This window comes from Echinops telfairi, unplaced genomic scaffold, assembly GCF_000313985.2.
Source record: "Echinops telfairi isolate 266 unplaced genomic scaffold, ASM31398v2 ScPeMD7_7412;HRSCAF=8450, whole genome shotgun sequence".
Lineage (NCBI taxonomy): Eukaryota > Metazoa > Chordata > Mammalia > Afrosoricida > Tenrecidae > Echinops > Echinops telfairi.
The window spans coordinates 2,607,718-2,625,551 of record NW_022111312.1 but is presented as its reverse complement, the minus strand read 5'-3'; the positions used below and the strand labels follow the sequence as shown (position 1 = coordinate 2,625,551).

Below are 17,834 nucleotides of genomic sequence, written 5' to 3'. Positions count from 1 at the left end.
ACAAAACAATAATTTATAAATTATCAAGGGTTCGTGAGGGAGGGGGGAGGGAGGGAGAAAAAATGAGCTGATGCCAGGGGCTTAAATGGAGAGCAAATGTTTTGAGAATGATGAGGGTAACAAATGTACAAGTCTGCTTTACACAGTTGATGTATGTATGGATTGTGATAGGAGTTGTACGAGCCCCCAATAAAATGATTAATTATTTTGTACTTAGCAGAAACAAACAAATGATGCCTTCTTATCCTGTAGCTTGGCTCCTTGCCCCTTTTCTCTCTCAATCTTACATATTCAAAATCTGTTTAGATTGATGTGTGTAGATCATACTTGTTCTTTTCAGCAGCTATATTCAATATTAGGTTGTCTATTCATTTCCTCCCCCCCCCTCCCCCCCATCACAAGCTCTTAATATGATTTTCTTTGTAGAATAATGGGAGTGGGGAGGTACAGATAATAGTTTTGGCTTCAAAACCAACGCCCAGAATCACTGCGTAAGAAAAGTGAATAATGTCCCACCTGAAGCCGTTCACTATTTTACAAATAATTTAGGCAAAGGCTTATGGGCCCATGCTCATGTATAAAAATAAGGTTCGTCTTTTATGACAAGTACACTTCCACAACTTTAAATTATTATTTTTTTACATTTGAAAGTCTTTTGAAGAATCCACAGGAGTTATTAACCATCTGCATCCTGTTTTTCCGAAAGCACTTTTTTGGAGGTGTTTCTATTCCGGATTCTTCTTCTTTTCTTTTTGGAACCACAAGATGGTTTCGTATCTTGTGTTTTTTTCTTTTTCTTCAGACAACTAAGAGGATTGGGGCCGCTGACTTTTTGTGTTTTCTCCTCCTCTGCTCAGCTTCTTTGCTAGCCCCTGTTCTTCTTTGAGTTGCTGGATGCTTTGTTTCTCATGCCCGGAGACAAGCTGACCTGCCTCAACCGCTTTAACAACGGCAATGATTTTGGGAGAAGGTTTGTCCAGGACTGTTGTGTTCTGTATAATAAACAGGAGAGGAATTCCAGGCCTTTTCTTGATTTTCACTGACAAATTCTGATCCTGTGTTGCCACAAAGTAATGATGAGGGTTTCCCTCACCGACCATGGAAAAAGCAGGCATTCGGATCCACTCACTGAAATGGGGACAATGTTGAACTTGGCATTTCTGTGCAATCAATTTAGCCCCATATAAGTTTCTAACTCTTTTAGCACACACATCACAGGTTCGACTTGCCCCTACGTTTTCCCAGGCTACATCTGTCTGTGGTGACTCTGGGTAGATTTGAACCGACAACCTTTCAATGAACAGCCCTGTGTGTAATCATTGCACCAATAGGTCTCCTTTACTCATGGGTAATGGTATTATGAGCCATTTTCTCTCTTATTCTGTAATTCTGGTGGTACACACTGCGTCTCAGCCATGAGGTAGCGGGGCAGCTGGATGCGGCCCCGCAGCACCGCCTGACAGAAGGTGCCGACAGCAACAGCTGGTGGGGCTCGCAAACTCCGAAATTGTTGCCGAAGAAGCCGAGATGCTTCTTGGTGTGTTTCTGCCTCGTGATCTTCATGTCTGCTATGTATTTGCTTTTACACACAACTACTGCCCGGAATGTATTTGGATATACCATTTTTTGCAGCCATGTAGTTTTTGAACTAACAGTAATGCACATACCTTCTAATGTACAGACGAATTTCTCAGAATGATTAGCGTTCAAGCAGTGGTAGTGTTGGCTCATCGAAAGTGCTCACTGGGTTTCTTATTGCAGTCTTGGGTTTTGCAATATTGCCACCCTCCTTTCTCCCCTATTTTTTTGTGGTTTCTACCACAGGTTAAATGTGGCAGTAAATCGTTATCTCATATATTTGAGTAGGTAGCAAAGCTTTGCTCTTAAAAAAAATTAGTTTGTTAAGTGGCAGTTTATATTTCAGGTGTTCAAGTTTGTATTCAATAGTTTAAACTGTTTACCCACCCCACCCCTCCACCAATAGCTTACTCTATTCCACATTCCAAATTTCTCTTTTCCTTTTGTACATTACTGTCTTCCCCTTCACCCAGGTGAAGATATGTCAATCTTTTAACCTGTTGCTTCATCCTCCCTCCTTTGCCCTCCCCTCCTTGGTAACCTCCAAAGTCTGATCCTTTTGGTATGAAAGTCTTTGTCCTGGTTATTTTTCTGTACAACAGTGGTCATGTACAATATTTGTCCTTTTGTGATTGATTGATGGTTGATTTCATTTCACTCCGCATAATGTTCTCCTGGTTGATCCATGGCATTCAGTGCGTCATGGTTTCAGCGTTTATTTAAAACCATCTTATTGACATATAATTCATGAACCATATAGTTCAATGGTTTAAATATATTAAAGAGAGTTGTGCACCAACATTATAAAAAAGCTTTGGTCTTGAATCATGGACTTTGTTAATAGGAAGGGAAACTTGCAAAACTGTATTTGCAAAAGAAGAAGCTGGTCAGTTTGATTACTTTCATGAATGGCTGTGACTAATGTCCAAATAAGTAGTAAATTTCTACTTTCTTTTCTGATAATAACCCCAAATAAGAAACTTTTGTCTTGATAAAAACTAGCGATCAGAACTCTCAGTTTTTTTGGTTTTATCAAACTCTCAATAAAGGTTACTTGGAAGAATAATGATATTAAAGTGACAGTCTTGTTGAAATATCCCACGAAAAAACATACATCTGTGATGAGATTAAGCCTTCTTTGCATTTCATGACATTGAAGATGACTACTCTGAATGAGTTTGCAGTGAAAGCAAAGATGGATAATGTTAACTTTTAGTCCAGGAACTGCAATAAATGGGGATGCTTTTTGAGCACTTATTTTTCTACCTCCGTTATAGGAAGAAAGAAAATTTTCAAAGACTGTGCAAGAGAAGGTGCAGAACAGTTACCTACACTCACTTCTGGAAATTGGGGAGCTGCTGAAAAAAAGACTTGAGACTACAAAGAAAATTAAAATTTAAGAAAGTGTGAACCCTGAACGCTGATGACGTCACGACAGAGAATGACACCCTATTTCCAGGCAGAAGCTACGTGTGGTTGACCGTTATTTTAATCCAGAACTTCCACAAAACATGCATGAAGGACCTTGATCGTGAATTATTTTTTTTATGTGTTAAATACATACAACTGATTGAATTATTGTATATAAACCAGAAAACACGGCCCTCGTGGGGGTTTGACCACTGTTTATAAATGTTCATGTGCATATGGCAGCCACAAGAGAACCCCACTTTTCTTCTACTCCCCCATCACCAGAAACATCTGGGGCAGGTGGCCCTATAAACGCAGCAATAGAAACTAAGCCTAAAGCATCAGCCTCAGAGCTGCCAAATGGCCTTTCCAGTCCAGCAGTGGGAGTTTTGGTCTGGCCCTCGAGCCTGAGGAACCCTAGTAGGATGTAGAATGGGGACCATGCCTGGGAGCAGGCCCTCTTTCACCGCAATAGCTTCCCTCACCGACTGGCACCCCTGAGCCCAAGGCAGGTGAGACTTTGTCATAAGCCACTGAAGAGTGCCACCCAGATGACCACAGGTGCTCATTTTGTGGCTTTGAGAGTCCTGTAGCAAAGTTGTCCCCATCTGAGCTCTTGTGTGGGTTACATCAGGGATAGGGCGCTAAGACGGGCTGTCTGAAGAGAAATCAGTGCAGTCTGAGCTTCTGAGGACTAGCTTGCTGTCTTTCATCTCCTTGTGAAAGATGGGAAGTCGCTTTTATAAATGAGGTGTACATAATTTATGCAGGCAGGCATTTGGTTTCTTGATTTCTGCAACTGATTCATGAGTTATACAAGGAGGCTTCAAGAAGTGTGGGGAAGTTCTGTGACCTTCCATTTCCATTTTTCCACGAACTTTCTGAAGCCCCCTCATGTAGGTATATTCATACATCTATGTATGTATATATACTTGAAAATGAAGACCTAGTACTTTAGTGTTCTTAAGTAAGGGGTCTGGGAAGGAAGGACCTTCCCGTTGGTAAAAGAAATATCAACCTATGGGTTTGAGGTTCAGTCTACTTTCTTTAAACTTGAGAAGAATACCAGGATGGCATTTACTTCATTCACTTAGAGGTCGCCAAGACTTGTATCAGAGGTTGTCTGAGCAGATACAAATTACGCTAGAAAATGTTACACAGTTTATGCAAATGTTTTCATGACTTTTATGTTTGAATCCTTCTGGTTTTTTTTTATTCCCTTACCCCAATTTTAGTTAGAGTGATTGTGTAAGAACAAGGAAATGAATTTGGTGAGGAAACCCAAACACCTGAGGGAGGAAGGGCTGATCTTGAAGACTTAGGAGTCTTCTCCGTGGTCCAGTGAAATGCTGTTTTCCTTTGCACATCAGCTTAAGAGTGCTTGGAAATCTCTACGTAGAGCCATTGCGTTTTGTGTCCTCATCTTGTCCATACTAGAGTAACAATTGGATATGGTGATTCATAATTGTTTAAACTTCTAAGGAAATTTTTTTCAATGTTCAAAATAAGACTTGTTGGACAGCCTAGTTCATCAAATTATTTTAAAAGTTTTGTTGTTAACTGGTAGCCACAGCTGTCACATTCCTCATTCCAAAGAGACAAACTGTCTGCAACAAGATGAATTGAAAATTCAAACGGACTTTGAATAGAATTCAATGGCAACATATCATTCTATTATACAACGGTGGTCTGTTTAGGTGGAACGTGTGTGTGATGTGTTCTTGATATGTTTCTTAGAATACTCAAAAAAAAGTACTGTACATACAAGTCTTCTCTGAGACAAGTCTATCAGTTGACCATGATCAACCGAGCATGTGTGTGCCTCGCTGGCTTTGGTCCCCAGGGACAGTGTGTGCGTGACTCCAGTGGTCTACCTATCCAATCTCCGGCCTTGTGGCATCCGAGACCGACACATGATGCTACGTCCAGGTATGCTTCTTTGGTTACTTGACGATTTCCCACTCAATGTAGCATTTCAGTTAGATCCAACTTCTTACATTTTGAGATGATTGTAAAAAGAATGAAATTATGCAGAAATGGCCAATATCTTTTATTGATCTGTTCTTTTGGAAACTGTCAAGCACTATAAATTGTGTACAGTTTAAAAAAAAAGTATATATATATATATATTCTTACTTGAGTAAAAATCACCCACTCTTAGCCATTGTATGTCATTGGTATTTGAAGATAATTTCAAAATAACCCATTGCTATTTGCTGCTGCTGGTTTGGTTTGGGTTTTTTTGGGGGGCGCTGGGGGGTGTTTATGTGTGGGTGAGTTCTTTTGTTTTTGTATGATAAATTGATATTTAAAAAAATAGCAACAAGAAAAAACACAACTACTGTTTACAGATTGAAACATTACTGCTTTTTATACTACTGAGATCCTAAAGTTAAAGTCTCCAAAGCATATATTTGGTGTAGACCATCTAACTGATGTAGATAAAAGGCAGAGAAGTTTTCAGTGTTCTCCACGTAACAGAAAATGTGTAAATGCCTAGCTATGTTGCCCATCAATTTTGTATATTTTCATAATTTTAAGTCTTCAAAATTGCATTATATTTTGCAATCACTGTGTTCAGTCGGATTTGTCTTTCATTTTAACTTTTACTGTAAAAGGGGGATTTCAGTGTTTCCATGACCTATTATTGAAACTCTGAGTATTTGGCGTGACTTATTAACATGGAAAGTCGAGTCTTCCTTTTTCAAAACTAAGTATGAACTGGATGGGTTAATTTATATAAACAGCTTTCGCTGAGGTTGGCATTTCTGCCTGGTTCATTTTTATTTAGATTTTTAGAAGCTACAAATTTCTAGTCTCCAAGGGGGTTTCAAAAATTCATGGAAAATGGGGAAAAAATAATGGAATTTCCCCACAAATTTTTTAAAGCTACTTATGGCAGTTTCCCCCTATTTTGTAATGACCGTAATATCCCCAGCAACTCTTTAGTATTTGTGAATTTACATTTATCCCAAGGGTACTAGTTGGTTTTCGTTTCAAAGTTGCCCCTTGCAGACAGCATTCATTTATTCATCAGATGTGCATTGAGCATCTCCTTGCAGATCTCTGCTGATACACCGGTGAATGAACCTAAGCTGTGTGTGGTCTATGGGGACAGATTGTCAGGCCTTTCTGTACTAGGGCCACTGGGGGGGCTTAGAATTCCTGGGTGGGTTTGAACTATACCTTGTTAGTTGAGCACTTAACCATTGTGCCATCTGAGCTCCTTAAGAGTATCCTAGAAGGTCACTTTAAGCTAGGTAATAGGATCACTCAGTGTTGAGATTTGACCTGCAGGATGTGAAGTTAGCTGTGGACAAAAGCAAGCAAGTACAAAGGCCCCAACAGAAGACTAGGGGTTGAGATAGGAGGTCTAGTGAGAATGGGACCAGTAGCGAAGGGGAAGGAATAGGATTGTACTCCAAATTTCATGAGACTTTAATGGAGGATTTCAGGCAAGCTGATGAAGCATAGATCATCTAAGGGTGGTTAAACCCACAGGCTGAGATTCCAAACTTAGACTCATTGGCAATACAGTGAAAAGAATAGCTGTTGGTCTTGTCTTCTCCTAGTTGCTTTTCTCCTGTCCTATTAATTAGGTGGTTGCAACATTTTCATTTGCCTGTTGTCAGGTGCTGCCACTGCCTTGATGCAGCTGTGTACTCTGGAGTGATGAGTGGTGGACGTGTGCTCAAAGAGCATGCAGCTTTTTTGTAAGCTCCAGCTTCCACTTAGGCCAGCTGTGTGTTAGGACCCAGATCATGTGCTGTCTTACCTTGGATAGGACAGTAGTTCTTGCCCATAGGATTACCTAAGTGTCAGCCCAGTTGGGTAAGAATTGGGATCCAAGTCCCTTGCCTACAGTCTAAGCTCGTGAAGCATTCCTGGACCAAACAAAAACCCAGGTCCTTCTCATGTCAACCCATGAAGGCTTGGTGGCCATGTTCAGATTCCTAGATTCTATCGTGATTCTCTATCGTATAAGTCAATCTTCCTGTTACTGTTCCAGTGCCAGCATTCTTTTTTGTGGGACCGATGACCACGTACGATTTGTCAGTTTCACCATAGTTGTGGTATTATGTTGGCTCGTGTTGTGCTGTGGTGCTAGAGCTGTGCCAGCAGACTCGCCCATGGTGGACAGGATACAGCAGAGCTCCCAGACTGCTGGCTAGCAGTAAGGTCCCTATGTTTCTGAGAATTAGCCAGTGGAGCACAACAAATTAGTGTCCAGTATGGTGGTGGACCAGGCCCCTAGATTGGATAATACTGCACAACAGCTGTAACACGATTCAAAACATGGCAGTGATCATGAAGATGACACAGAGCCAGGCAACACTTCATTAGACAAGGAGCCACCACTGGATGACAACTAACATTTGTACATTGAAATTTTTCTTGGCATCATTTTAGAAAACTCGCAAGTTCTTGGATCATTTCGGATTCAGAAGTTCCTTTAAATGATATGTTCAGTTCTGGAAAGCCAGCCTGTAGTCTTCATGACAGTTTTCATAGCACATGAGCTATGGTGCTGGCTTTAGAAGCAGAAGGAAAAGGGATCTGACAGTAAGTGGCAGGGACTGAGTTGTATGTGGCGTATGCAGACGACCCATCTTTAATGGGAAATAATAGATACAAAGAGCCTCTGGCAAATGATGAGTTAGCCCTGTTTCTTCAGCTGAAGGACCCTATTATATAACGATACCCGCCTGGGTCCATTCAGTAACCTAGAATTATGGCTGTACTGCCACTTTCTATGGTTTCTCTCTTGATGGAGAGTCAAGATTAGACCATATTCAGAGACTGGATGCGTTCAGTTTTAGAACCTGCTCCTGGACCACCACTCATCTTTCTTAATCTGATTTCTATAGAACAGGGACCGCTTGGAAAGCCAACACTGCCTTTTTAAAAAATCATTTTATTGGGGTCTCTCACATTCCATACATCAATTTATCAAACATATTTGTATATATGTTGCCATCATTATTTTCAAAACATTAAAAAAATTTATTGGGAGCTCTTACAGCTCTTAACACAATCCATACATACATCCATTGTGTCAAGCACATCTGTACATATGTGGCCATCATCCTTTTCAAAACATTTTCTTCTTGAGCCCTTGGTATCAGTTCCTCATGTTTTTCCTTCCCTCCCCCATGGACCCTTAATTTATAATATTTTTCATGTCTTACACCGACCAGTCTCCCTTCACCCACTTTTCTGTTTTCTGTCTCCCTGGGAGGGGGCCATATGTTGATCATTGTGATCGGTTCCCCCTTACCCCCCCCCACTCCCTCCCCCATTCTCTTCCCCTCCTAGTTTTGCCACCTCCCATATTGGTCCTGAGGTGTTTATCTGTCCTGGATTCCGTGTTGCAAGCTCTTATCTGTACCAGTTGTACATGTTCTGGTCTGGTGAGATTTGTAAGGTAGAATTGGGATCATGATAGTGGGGGGCAGGGGGGAAGCATTAAAGAACTAGAGGAAAGTTGTGTGCTTTTGTCGGTGCTATACTGCATGCACCCTGACCGGCTGGTCTATAGCCCTCCTGACAGGGGATGTCCAGTTGACTGATAGGCTTTGGGTCTCCACTCTGCCCTCCCTGTCATTCACATGGATATGATTTTGTTCCGAAAATTCCTCTTTGAGCCTTCCAACCCTGTCTTTAAATATGAAATAAGAAAAAAACAGAACTCAAGCGAGTTTACCAGAGAGAAGCATCTAAAACGATCTTCCAAAAGCTCCACTCAGCGTTGAAAAGGGAAATACTGAAATTGTTGCACAAGTATCATCACTGATTGCTTCATTTATAGAGGGTAAATACTGGTTCTGAGAAGGTGGATGTTTCCAGGGAGCGTGTTTATCTCCCGCCTAGCTAGCCTGAACAGCCAGCCTAGAGATCGCCTAGGTAGCCTGAACAGCCAGCCTGGAGATCGCAATTATCCTCCACCTAACTCGACAGATGCTCCTGCCTTTTTGCTCCCAGTGACTCTAAATGTCAATCTGGCTGAAATTGAGAAAATCAAATAGAGGTTTATTTACTCTCTAAAGTTTAAAATTTCTTTGTGTGGGTATATGTAGACCTTTTTTTATATATTAATAAATCATCTAATTAGGGGCTCTTACAGGTATTACAGTCCATATATCAATTTTATCAAACACATTTGTACATGTTACCATCATTTTCAAAGCATTTTCTTTCTGCTTGAGCCCTTGGTATCAGCTGTTTTTCCTTCCCTCCCTTATCCTACCACCCTCGTGGAACCCATGATAAATTGTATTTTCAAATCTTACACCGCCCACTATTTCCGTTTGCCCACGCTTCTGTTGTTCATCCCCCTAGGGTGGGTGGTGGGATTGTCAATCACTGTAGTCATTTTCCCCTTTCTCCCGTCTTCCCCTGCCCTCATGGTTTCACAACTCCCATGCCTGCTCCTGAGGGGCTTATCTGTCCTGGATTCCGTGTGTTGAGAGCTCTTGTCTGTACATGCTCTGGTCTAGCTGGATTTATAAGGTAGAACTTGGGTCATGATAGTGGGGGCAGGGGGGCATTAAATAACTGTAGGAATGTGTGTTCTGTCGGTGCTGTGCTGCACCCTGGCTGTCTCATTCTTTCTTTGTGACCCTTCCGTGAGGGAATGTCCAATTGTCTACAGATGGGCTTTTTAAGAGCTGAAATTTGATGACGTTTCCAAAGAAACATGAAAGGGGGGTAATGTTATTGTGACCTTTCACAGGAAAACCAAGTACTGTGCAAAGCTGGGACTGATGGTAACTGAGAGTAACTAATGGTGACAGAGACACATATGAGAAACAGCCCTATTTCTAACTGTCAAACTGACATCATTTGGCTGTTGAAATCCAGCTTTAAAAAATGACCTTACCAGATGATGGCCCTCAGGGAATATGGAAAAGTGACACATGGTTCATCCATGTTGCTTTTCGATTTTAAGGGCCAAAAAAAGTACCCACAATCTATCTACTGAGTTGGACCTCCAGTGGAAAATACTAAAGCCAAGTCCTAAACGGGGACGGCGTGTGACCACAGCAGGTTCCACCCTGATAGCGAACCAGCCAACCAAGGCTGCTGCTGTCAAGTCAATTCCAATTCACCAACCTGCTGGGCAGCAGAACTGCCCCATAGCGTTTAGCCTGCTAGAGCGGCGTCCGCTTACGTTTAGATTGACGTACATTCAAAGGGAAACGCAGGTCACAATTTAAGGTATTATTTGAGAAAAGAAAACAGTGGCTTCTGGTCCATTTAACCAAAAGTCTGGAGCTTTAATTGGATGAAAATTACACCGATTGGAGACCTGGGGGTGGGGTGGGGGTACACTTTATAGCACCAATCCCTTCTGGGGGGAGAGGGGGGGAATTCACAAGTCAGCTGAGGTGGTAGTGCTCCAGTTACCCCCTAGGTCAGCTACAGAGATGCCCATGTGTGGTATATCCATGTCCAGGGACACCCAGGGCTCACCCAGCAGGTGAGCACTTCTCCCATGGGCTCCTTGTGTCCCCCTCCAGGGTCCTCCAGCCAAGCAAGGAATTCTGCCCTCCGGCCCACCAAACCACCACGCGTGTCTTTTCACAGCTCCTCCTTCTCGGCCCCCTTCCTCTGGAAGGCAGCCAGGATGTTTAAGCTCTTCTGCAGTTCTTCTTTCTTCCCCTCGCTCATCTTGTTCTTCTCGATCAGCTTGGTGATGCGGGTTAGCTCCGTCGTGGGGAAGTTGTCCCCTTGGTCTAAGACCTTGCCCATGATCTTCAGGTATTGCTCCGCCCACTTCTTTTTGGGCTCCTCCACATTCTCCAGGGTCTCCTGCCCCCGCTTCAGTAAGGCCTTGCGGGCCTCTGTGCTAGAGGCCCTGATGAACTCCCCGGCCAGGGTATCATAGGCAGGCAGGCAACCAGGCATACCCAGGTAGACCCCCTGCCCCTTGAGCCAGCGCTGGATGGCTCCAACCTTCACCGACCCACTGTACACCACCGGGTTTTCAAAGTCCCCATCACGGAAGAGGTAGAAGAATGGATAGTTCTCTTTGTCCAGCTTGTATTTCTCACTTAGCTCCATGTTCAGCTTGTCACCGTAGTCTGTGGACAGAAAGCAGAGATGAGGAAGGAGCTGGGCATGGGGGCCGGGGGACCTGGGGCAGGAAATTCCTATGGGGTCTGAGCTGAGGGGAAGAAGCAAATCAGCTCGGCAGTGTAACTTTCAAAGTGAGGACTGCCCTGCTGCTGCCACCACTTCCCCTGCGACATCAGTTTACCTCGCAGAGCTTCACTGTCCCATGACAAACTGGGATTCTTCTGAATACTTATGTGGCAGATACTGTTCTAGGTGCTGCAGATCTACAGTTGTACTAAAGAATAAGTACCAAGCTCCCGGCTCTCAAAGAGCTTGTGGTCTAATGGTGAGACAAGATCATGATAAACCAACGAACCAATCAACTGAACCTAAAGGCTTCGTGCCCTGATGAAAATCGAACAGGCTGTGTAAGCAGTGATAGGGTTAAGGAGGCCACTTGGTTGGCATGGGCATCCTTGTGAGCTGAGGGACCAGCCACACGATGACCAGGAAAGTCTTGGGCAGGAAGGACTTGCAAGTGCAGGAGCCAGCTTGGTTTACTGCAGGCTTGGAATGGCCCGTTTGGCTAGAGATGACCGAGGGGATCATGGGGGAGCCATGAACAGGGTCTCTGCCTGGGAGGGCTCAGTGAGGGAGCACAGGCCTCATGAGGCCTGGCAAGGCTCAGCGCTTCTGCCATGGTAGCTGTTGATATTGGCAGGAGCAATCCCAAAAACTAAAGCTGTGAAGACTGGTTTCTTACACTTTGTCAGAGAGAAATGTCCAAAATTATTAATTACAGGTCAGTAATCTTATTCTGCAGTTTAGCAGCTCGGCCATCCTGAGCAAGTTACTCCTAAGTATCAGTTTCTTCATTAGTTAAAAAAAATGTGGGTAATAGTACCATGGTTACTTCCCTCACAGGATAAAACATAATACAAACAACAAACACCTAGTAGTGGCCTGGCACACAGCAAGCATTTGATAAATGTTACAAATTACTATTATTAGACTAAAACCCCCCAAGGGCATTGACTCAATTTTTGGTCAAAATGGCCTGACTGCTCTGTCCTACTCTGCCCTGGGACCTGAAGCCCCTCATATGGGGGAAACTAATCTGGGTGAGCACCCACCACCCGCCACTGAAGTGGTATTCCGGTTGAGCTGCTTCTACCTCATGGTGCCTGACAAGGCACCAAAGCTGTGACATCTCTGGTGGGGCCCACGGGAAGATTAAGAATGCCTGAAAATCCTTAAGGACGACATAAAGGCTGGCAACTGAGTAGCAAAGTGAATTGAGAGTTGCTCTGGGGTCAGTGGATTTGAACTACAGCCAAAGCCCCAATAATGAAGAAACAGAAGGAAGCACTCACTGTGAGGTCCTCTGAGAGCACCTCAGTGCTCTGACCATAGTGTCCCCTCCGAGGAGAGCTCAGAATTTCAGCTGAGGTTGGAGGGGAGGGATGAGCTATGGTTCTGCGATGCCAGGAGCAGCACAGGCTTTGCTGGCCCTGGGCACTGAACTCCTTGAGACAGGGAAATGAACATTCCTCATGGGTGGCTGATGGAATGCCGCTGGGGAGTCCTCCTGCATCGAGCCAGTTGGGGAACTCATTCCTAGTGCCCTCCCACTGCGCCCGCCGCAGTCATCTTGGCCTTGTCCATACCTGAGATCCCCACCTCTGCCACCAAGAGGTCATCGTTGGAGGCCGAGTTTTCAGCCAGACGCTTGAACTCATCCTGCTTCTCACCGTAGGGATACTGGGTGTCGAACTTCACCAAGACGAACTTGCTTTTGGGAATGACCTGAGGGCGCATAGAGCTGAGCAAGTGGGGGGTTTCAGGGACCTTTGGGGCTCATTCCCCTTCCCAAGGGACCCCTGTTTAAGAAACAATAGGAACCACGCTCATGAGGGGGAGCAGCTCACAGATGAATATTCATGTACTCATCTGACTGACTGAAAAATTTTGTAAGTGCATGCTGTGTGCTGGGGACTCCACACTAATCAGAGACAAAACTGTGCCTAGACTAGAGGCTGTAATGGTACCTAGGATGCCTCCTGCAGCCACCTATGCAGTAAGACAGGGCAGACCCTCAGTACACCCTGCGTTGGTCCCTGTCATGCCCACCATACCAAGAGACCTAACTTAGTAAACATTAACCCAGAAAGCTGACAAGGGGATGTGGGTGGGGTAGGGGGAAGCCTACAAAGGAGTTGGCACCATGGAGAATGCTAGGAGCATGAACTCAGCAAATTCCACAGAGCTGACAGGAAGTTGCTAAGATACCAGCCTTGGGACATAGTCTCCTCTCCCTAGACTACGGTTCCCTGTGGCTAGATCTTTGATTTGAGCCCTAAACGGTTAGATTAAAGGCAAGGATTTACTATTTTTTCTTCCCTAATTGTAAAATTCACAAAGCACTTTGAAGGGCACAAGTGTGGCAGCATTTAGTGCACTCACAATGTTGTGAAACCACTGTCACTATTTAGTCCTGGAACATTTGCATTCTGCCCCTGGCCCCTATCAAGGCAGTCCCATACCCGATAAGCTGCCACTTTCTGCCCTGCCCAGCCCCTGGACATCTACTTTGTGTCTCCATGGATCTACTTACTCTGGAATTTCACATAAATGGAGTCATACAGCATGTGTGGCTTCTCTTAATATGTTTTCAAGCTGCTATGACCGGTGGCTTCTCTTAATATGTTTTCAAGCTGCACCCATGTTGTAGCATGTATTCGTACACAATTCCTTTTTATGGCTGGGTAAGAGTCCCTGTGTTGTGCAAATGCTTAATGCATGTGTTAACCACCCAAAAGGTTGTTGACTCAAATCCACCTGAAGATACTTTGAACAGAAGGCCTCACCATCAACTTCTGAAAACCCAGCCTCTGCGAACCCTATGGCACACAGTGCCATTCTGACACACCAGGCTTCGTCAGCATCAACCTGACGGCAACTGGTAGTGGTGTAGGGATATACCACATTTTGTTTATCCACGTGTCAGCTGATGGACGTCTGGGTTACTTCTACCTTTAGATGATAGTGAATGGGGAGGTGCAAGTATTCTGGTAAAAATATATGTTTGAAGATACAGGTTTTCAATTTTAGGGGGTTGATACCTATGAGTGGAATTGCTGTGGCATGAGAACCCCAGGGACTTCCTCTTGGTTTGACAGAGTCTACCCAATGCCTACCTTTTATTTTAAAATCTACCTTTTGTCGATAGTATTACCTCCCCCTCTTCCACAACTCTGTTGTAATCAGTACTTTATTTTACTGTGATCCCTGTTGATTTTTGGTTACAGGTAATCAAGCCTGCATAATTCCAGCAGGAAGCAAACTCGTGGCCCTTGGGTCAATTCTGACTCCGTGGCGACCCTAGAGGACAGGATAAAACTGTTCCCTTGGATGAAATGCCTCACTTTTCTCCAGAGGCACAGCTGGTGGTTTTGAACTGCTGACCTTGCAGTTAGCAGAGCTTAAGGCATCATAACCATTATGCCACCAGGGATCTGCAGGAAGCAAAGCAGCATCCTTTTCATTAGTCCTTGTTTGTTGACCTGCACTTAAATTCTAGGTTTGTAGAAATATCAACACTGTCTAAGGACCCCAGCAGAGCCAAAAGGAGCCATCGGACTAGATCATCTTACGTGGTCACTGACCCCATAAAGTCGGAGCTCTGGGGGCCTCATGGCAGGAACAAAAATATAAATCAGTTCACATCCCTGAGGCCCAGTTGGCCTGATTTTAGTTCAACACACCACACCTGTTCCTAACTCGGGGCCTTCTCACTGGATGTCCCTGCAGGGGAGAATGCACTTTTCCTGGGTCCTTCCACAGCTGCTGCTTTATATTAATCACGTCTCAGCTCAAATAGCCACTCTGCACAGACAGCCCTCCAACCACATCATCTAATATGGCTTCATTCCCATCATGCTTTTCTCACATGGCCTGCTGTCTTTCCGTCATGGTTTTAGTCCATTGCTGAAATTCTTAGGTGCCTATCTGTTGCCTGTCCCCTCCCCTCCACTGGGATGTCCATTTAGGAGACCCGTTTGCTGCTGTGACTTTACTGCACAACAATGTCTGGCTTGTGGAAGGTTTTGGTGGCAGAGGGTACATATCCTGAAAAGTGGGGTGGGGGGAGAGAGGTGGGGGGGGTGTGAATCAAAAAGGAAAGAAAGAACCACATAGGGTCCCTACCTTCAAGGGAGCCTAGATTCACATTAGGGGCTAATTTTAATAATCTGACAGTGGCCTAGTACTGAAATGGAACTGAGACTGCCACCGTTTCTCTTTCACCATTCTTGATAATCCACATAAGGCCCAAATGGTGTGAATGGCCACTCATTTGAATAATGATTTTTTGTTTGTTCCCTGACACAGCCTGTATCTCTTTTCACTTTAGAAATCTCTCCTTTTCTCATCTTTCAGGAATTAGTACTACCACTACCTGCAACTTGCTCCCTAAAAACAAACCACAAACCCCACTGCTCTTGAGTCAAAGTTACTGTGAGCCCGTTATTTGCCAGGGATCATCCTACGTGCTATGAAGGAACACAGCAGTGAACAAAACAGGCAGGACCCCTATCATAGGGTGCTGCTCTTCTGGTAACGGTGAAGGGAAGAAGCAAAAGAAGATACTGGAAATCACTGGGAAAAAAAGGGCAGAGAAAAGGCCTCTGGACAAGGTAACACTAAGAAACTCCTCTTTGGTTCAAAGGTCGCGGAAGTTCACATGATTTCGAGAAAACATTTGTATGTTCACTCAACACCTGTATGGAGCACTTCCAATGAAACGGGTTGTACAGATGACCAGTGAGACAGTCAACGTACTTCTTTTTAAGGGCGTAAGATTCTAGTGTGGGAGAGCAGACACTAAACCAGATGAGGAGGGGGATCAGTAATAAGTGCGTTACTCACTGCCATTGAGCCAATTCCCACTCGCTGTGGCCCTACAGGACAGGGTAAAACTGCCCCTGTAGATTTCTGAGACTAATCCTTTATGGGAGTAGGAAGCCTCATCTCTCTCTCCAGCTGATGGGTTCGAACTGCTGACCCTGCAGGTTAGCAGACCAACTCCTAACCACTATAGCTACTGGCCTTGTAAAGCAGCGGTTCTCAACTTGGGAGTTGAACGACCCTTTGAAAGGGGTCACCTGATTCATAACAGTAGCAAAATGACAGGGAGGAGGTAGCAACGAAAATAATTTTATGGGTGGGGGGGTGTCGCCACAACATGAACTGTATTAAAGGGTTTCGGCATTAGGAAGGTTGAGAACCACTGCTTTAGAGAGAGGGCAAGGAAGGGCTCTTAGGAAGTTAACATTTAATCTAAGTCTGAATGATGAGAAGTAACCAGCCTTGCCAAGAGTTGGGTAAAGAATGTTCTGGGCACACGGAACAACAGCTAGTGCAAAGGTCCTGAGGCAGAATGAGCTGGAAATATTAAGAGCAGAAAGATGGCTATATGGCTAGAGTAGAAGTGCCCAGGAATAATAGCAAGGGGCCAGATCATGCAGGACCTAAGCTACTGTACATGGAGAATTGTCTAGAAAGCTCAAGACTGGTAGCAGGGAGTTGCAAGGGAGCAGGGTGACTGGCTGAGCTGGGGGGCCATAACACTGTTCACTTATGATGCAACATTTCCCCATTGAGGAACAGTGGTGTCGGGGTGTCACTTTGCCAATAAAAGCCTCAAAGCATAGGGTGCTGTGGGGCCCGCCCGATCCCCCTACACTTTTAAACTTGAAATTTTGCATCAGCCACAGGTGCCAAATACACGGCAGGGCCTCCCTTTGAAAAGAGGTGGAGTTTAAACACGTGGGGGAGAATTAAGTGTTCGACTTCTTGGTTTCAGTTTCCCCATAAGGCATACAAAAGAAGAAATGAAAACCACGGGTTCTCTCAACACTTAGCTTGCCCATGGGGGAAGTTAAAGCTGTGATAAGGTGATGGCAAGGAAGATGGGTGGGTTGGGATTGTGAAAGCAATGTTGTCAATTAGGCTCCAATATTTTAATTTACCCGGGCCAGGCCTAAAGATGGGGAGGGTGGTGGCAAATCCTGGCGTGCCTAGCCAGGTTCTCATTCCCAAACCCCAAAACGGCGGCTGAACTGAAGCATGTTCTAAATGCCTGCACTTTTCAAGGGGGCGCGGGATATTTGAACATGGCTTGCATATTGCAAAGCAGGCTGAGTCCACTCCAGGGGCAGGCACGCGCCGAAAGGCTAGAGGCCATAAATCATACCCTGAGTTTCTACCTTGAGGCTTCCAGCTGGGATTTGAAGATTTGATCTGGCCAGGCACTGCCTATCCACACCCCCATACTTGGAGGGAAGGGGCACCCTGTTCCCACCGCTACATCTTTGCAGCGGGTGCGGGTGCCCCTTGTAGCATGTCATGTCCCATGACCATAATACGCCCCGGGCCGGAGGTCCACCGGGAGCCTAAGAAGATGGTTAGCCGCAGGATGGTCAGCGCCGGACTGCCGGGCGCTCAGCTCACCTGCTTCTCCTCCACCCCGCCTCCCCTCACCCCCGATAGGTGGGAGCTTCCCTAGGCGCTTGGTTACTTGGACCAGGTCCCCCGCCCCCTTACCTTGTAGAACGTGACAGTATCCAGGGGAAGGGCACCCTTAGTGTGTAGGCCGCTGCTGCCAAGCGGGGCGGAGAGAAGCAGAAGGCCCAGGAGAAGGGGAAGCAGCGAGGGGAGAGAAGCCGTGCGCATGGGGCCGGAAGCAGCCATAACGACGGATCTCTGGATTTCAAGCTGCGACCTAAGCT

General features: G+C 45.0%; 2 protein-coding genes across 2 annotated transcripts in view; one reads left to right on the top strand and one right to left on the bottom strand.

The window, feature by feature from the left end:
• The window catches only part of NAA25 (N-alpha-acetyltransferase 25, NatB auxiliary subunit), a 77,971-nt gene extending 72,814 nt beyond the window's left edge, over nucleotides 1-5,157 (top strand). The window contains exon 23 of the mRNA XM_045296691.1: nucleotides 2,856-5,157. Within this exon, the coding sequence (XP_045152626.1) occupies nucleotides 2,856-2,978 (123 nt within the window). The 3' untranslated portion in view covers nucleotides 2,979-5,157. The remainder of the gene's footprint in view (nucleotides 1-2,855) is intronic.
• A 5,083-nt stretch (nucleotides 5,158-10,240) lies between these two features.
• Nucleotides 10,241-17,828, bottom strand: ERP29 (endoplasmic reticulum protein 29). Its single transcript, XM_004709546.2, has 3 exons — nucleotides 17,650-17,828; nucleotides 12,714-12,852; nucleotides 10,241-11,072 (listed from the first exon to the last, which is right to left on the bottom strand). The coding sequence occupies exons 1-3, from the start codon at nucleotides 17,794-17,796 to the stop codon at nucleotides 10,570-10,572; spliced, it is 789 nt and encodes a 262-aa protein (XP_004709603.1). The 5' UTR covers nucleotides 17,797-17,828; the 3' UTR covers nucleotides 10,241-10,569.
• Nucleotides 17,829-17,834: the final 6 nt, after the last annotated feature.

Bases quoted from the DNA above. Each gene is read 5' to 3' on its own strand.
- ERP29 (XM_004709546.2), bottom strand. From the start codon at position 17,796: ATGGCTGCTTCCGGCCCCATGCGCACGGCTTCTCTCCCCTCGCTGCTT. The intron at 12,853-17,649 runs GTAAGGGGGCGG...ATGCGCCCTCAG, and splicing joins ATACTGTCACGTTCTACAAG to GTCATTCCCAAAAGCAAGTT. The intron at 11,073-12,713 runs GTATGGACAAGG...TTCTGTCCACAG, and splicing joins GGCAGAGGTGGGGATCTCAG to ACTACGGTGACAAGCTGAAC.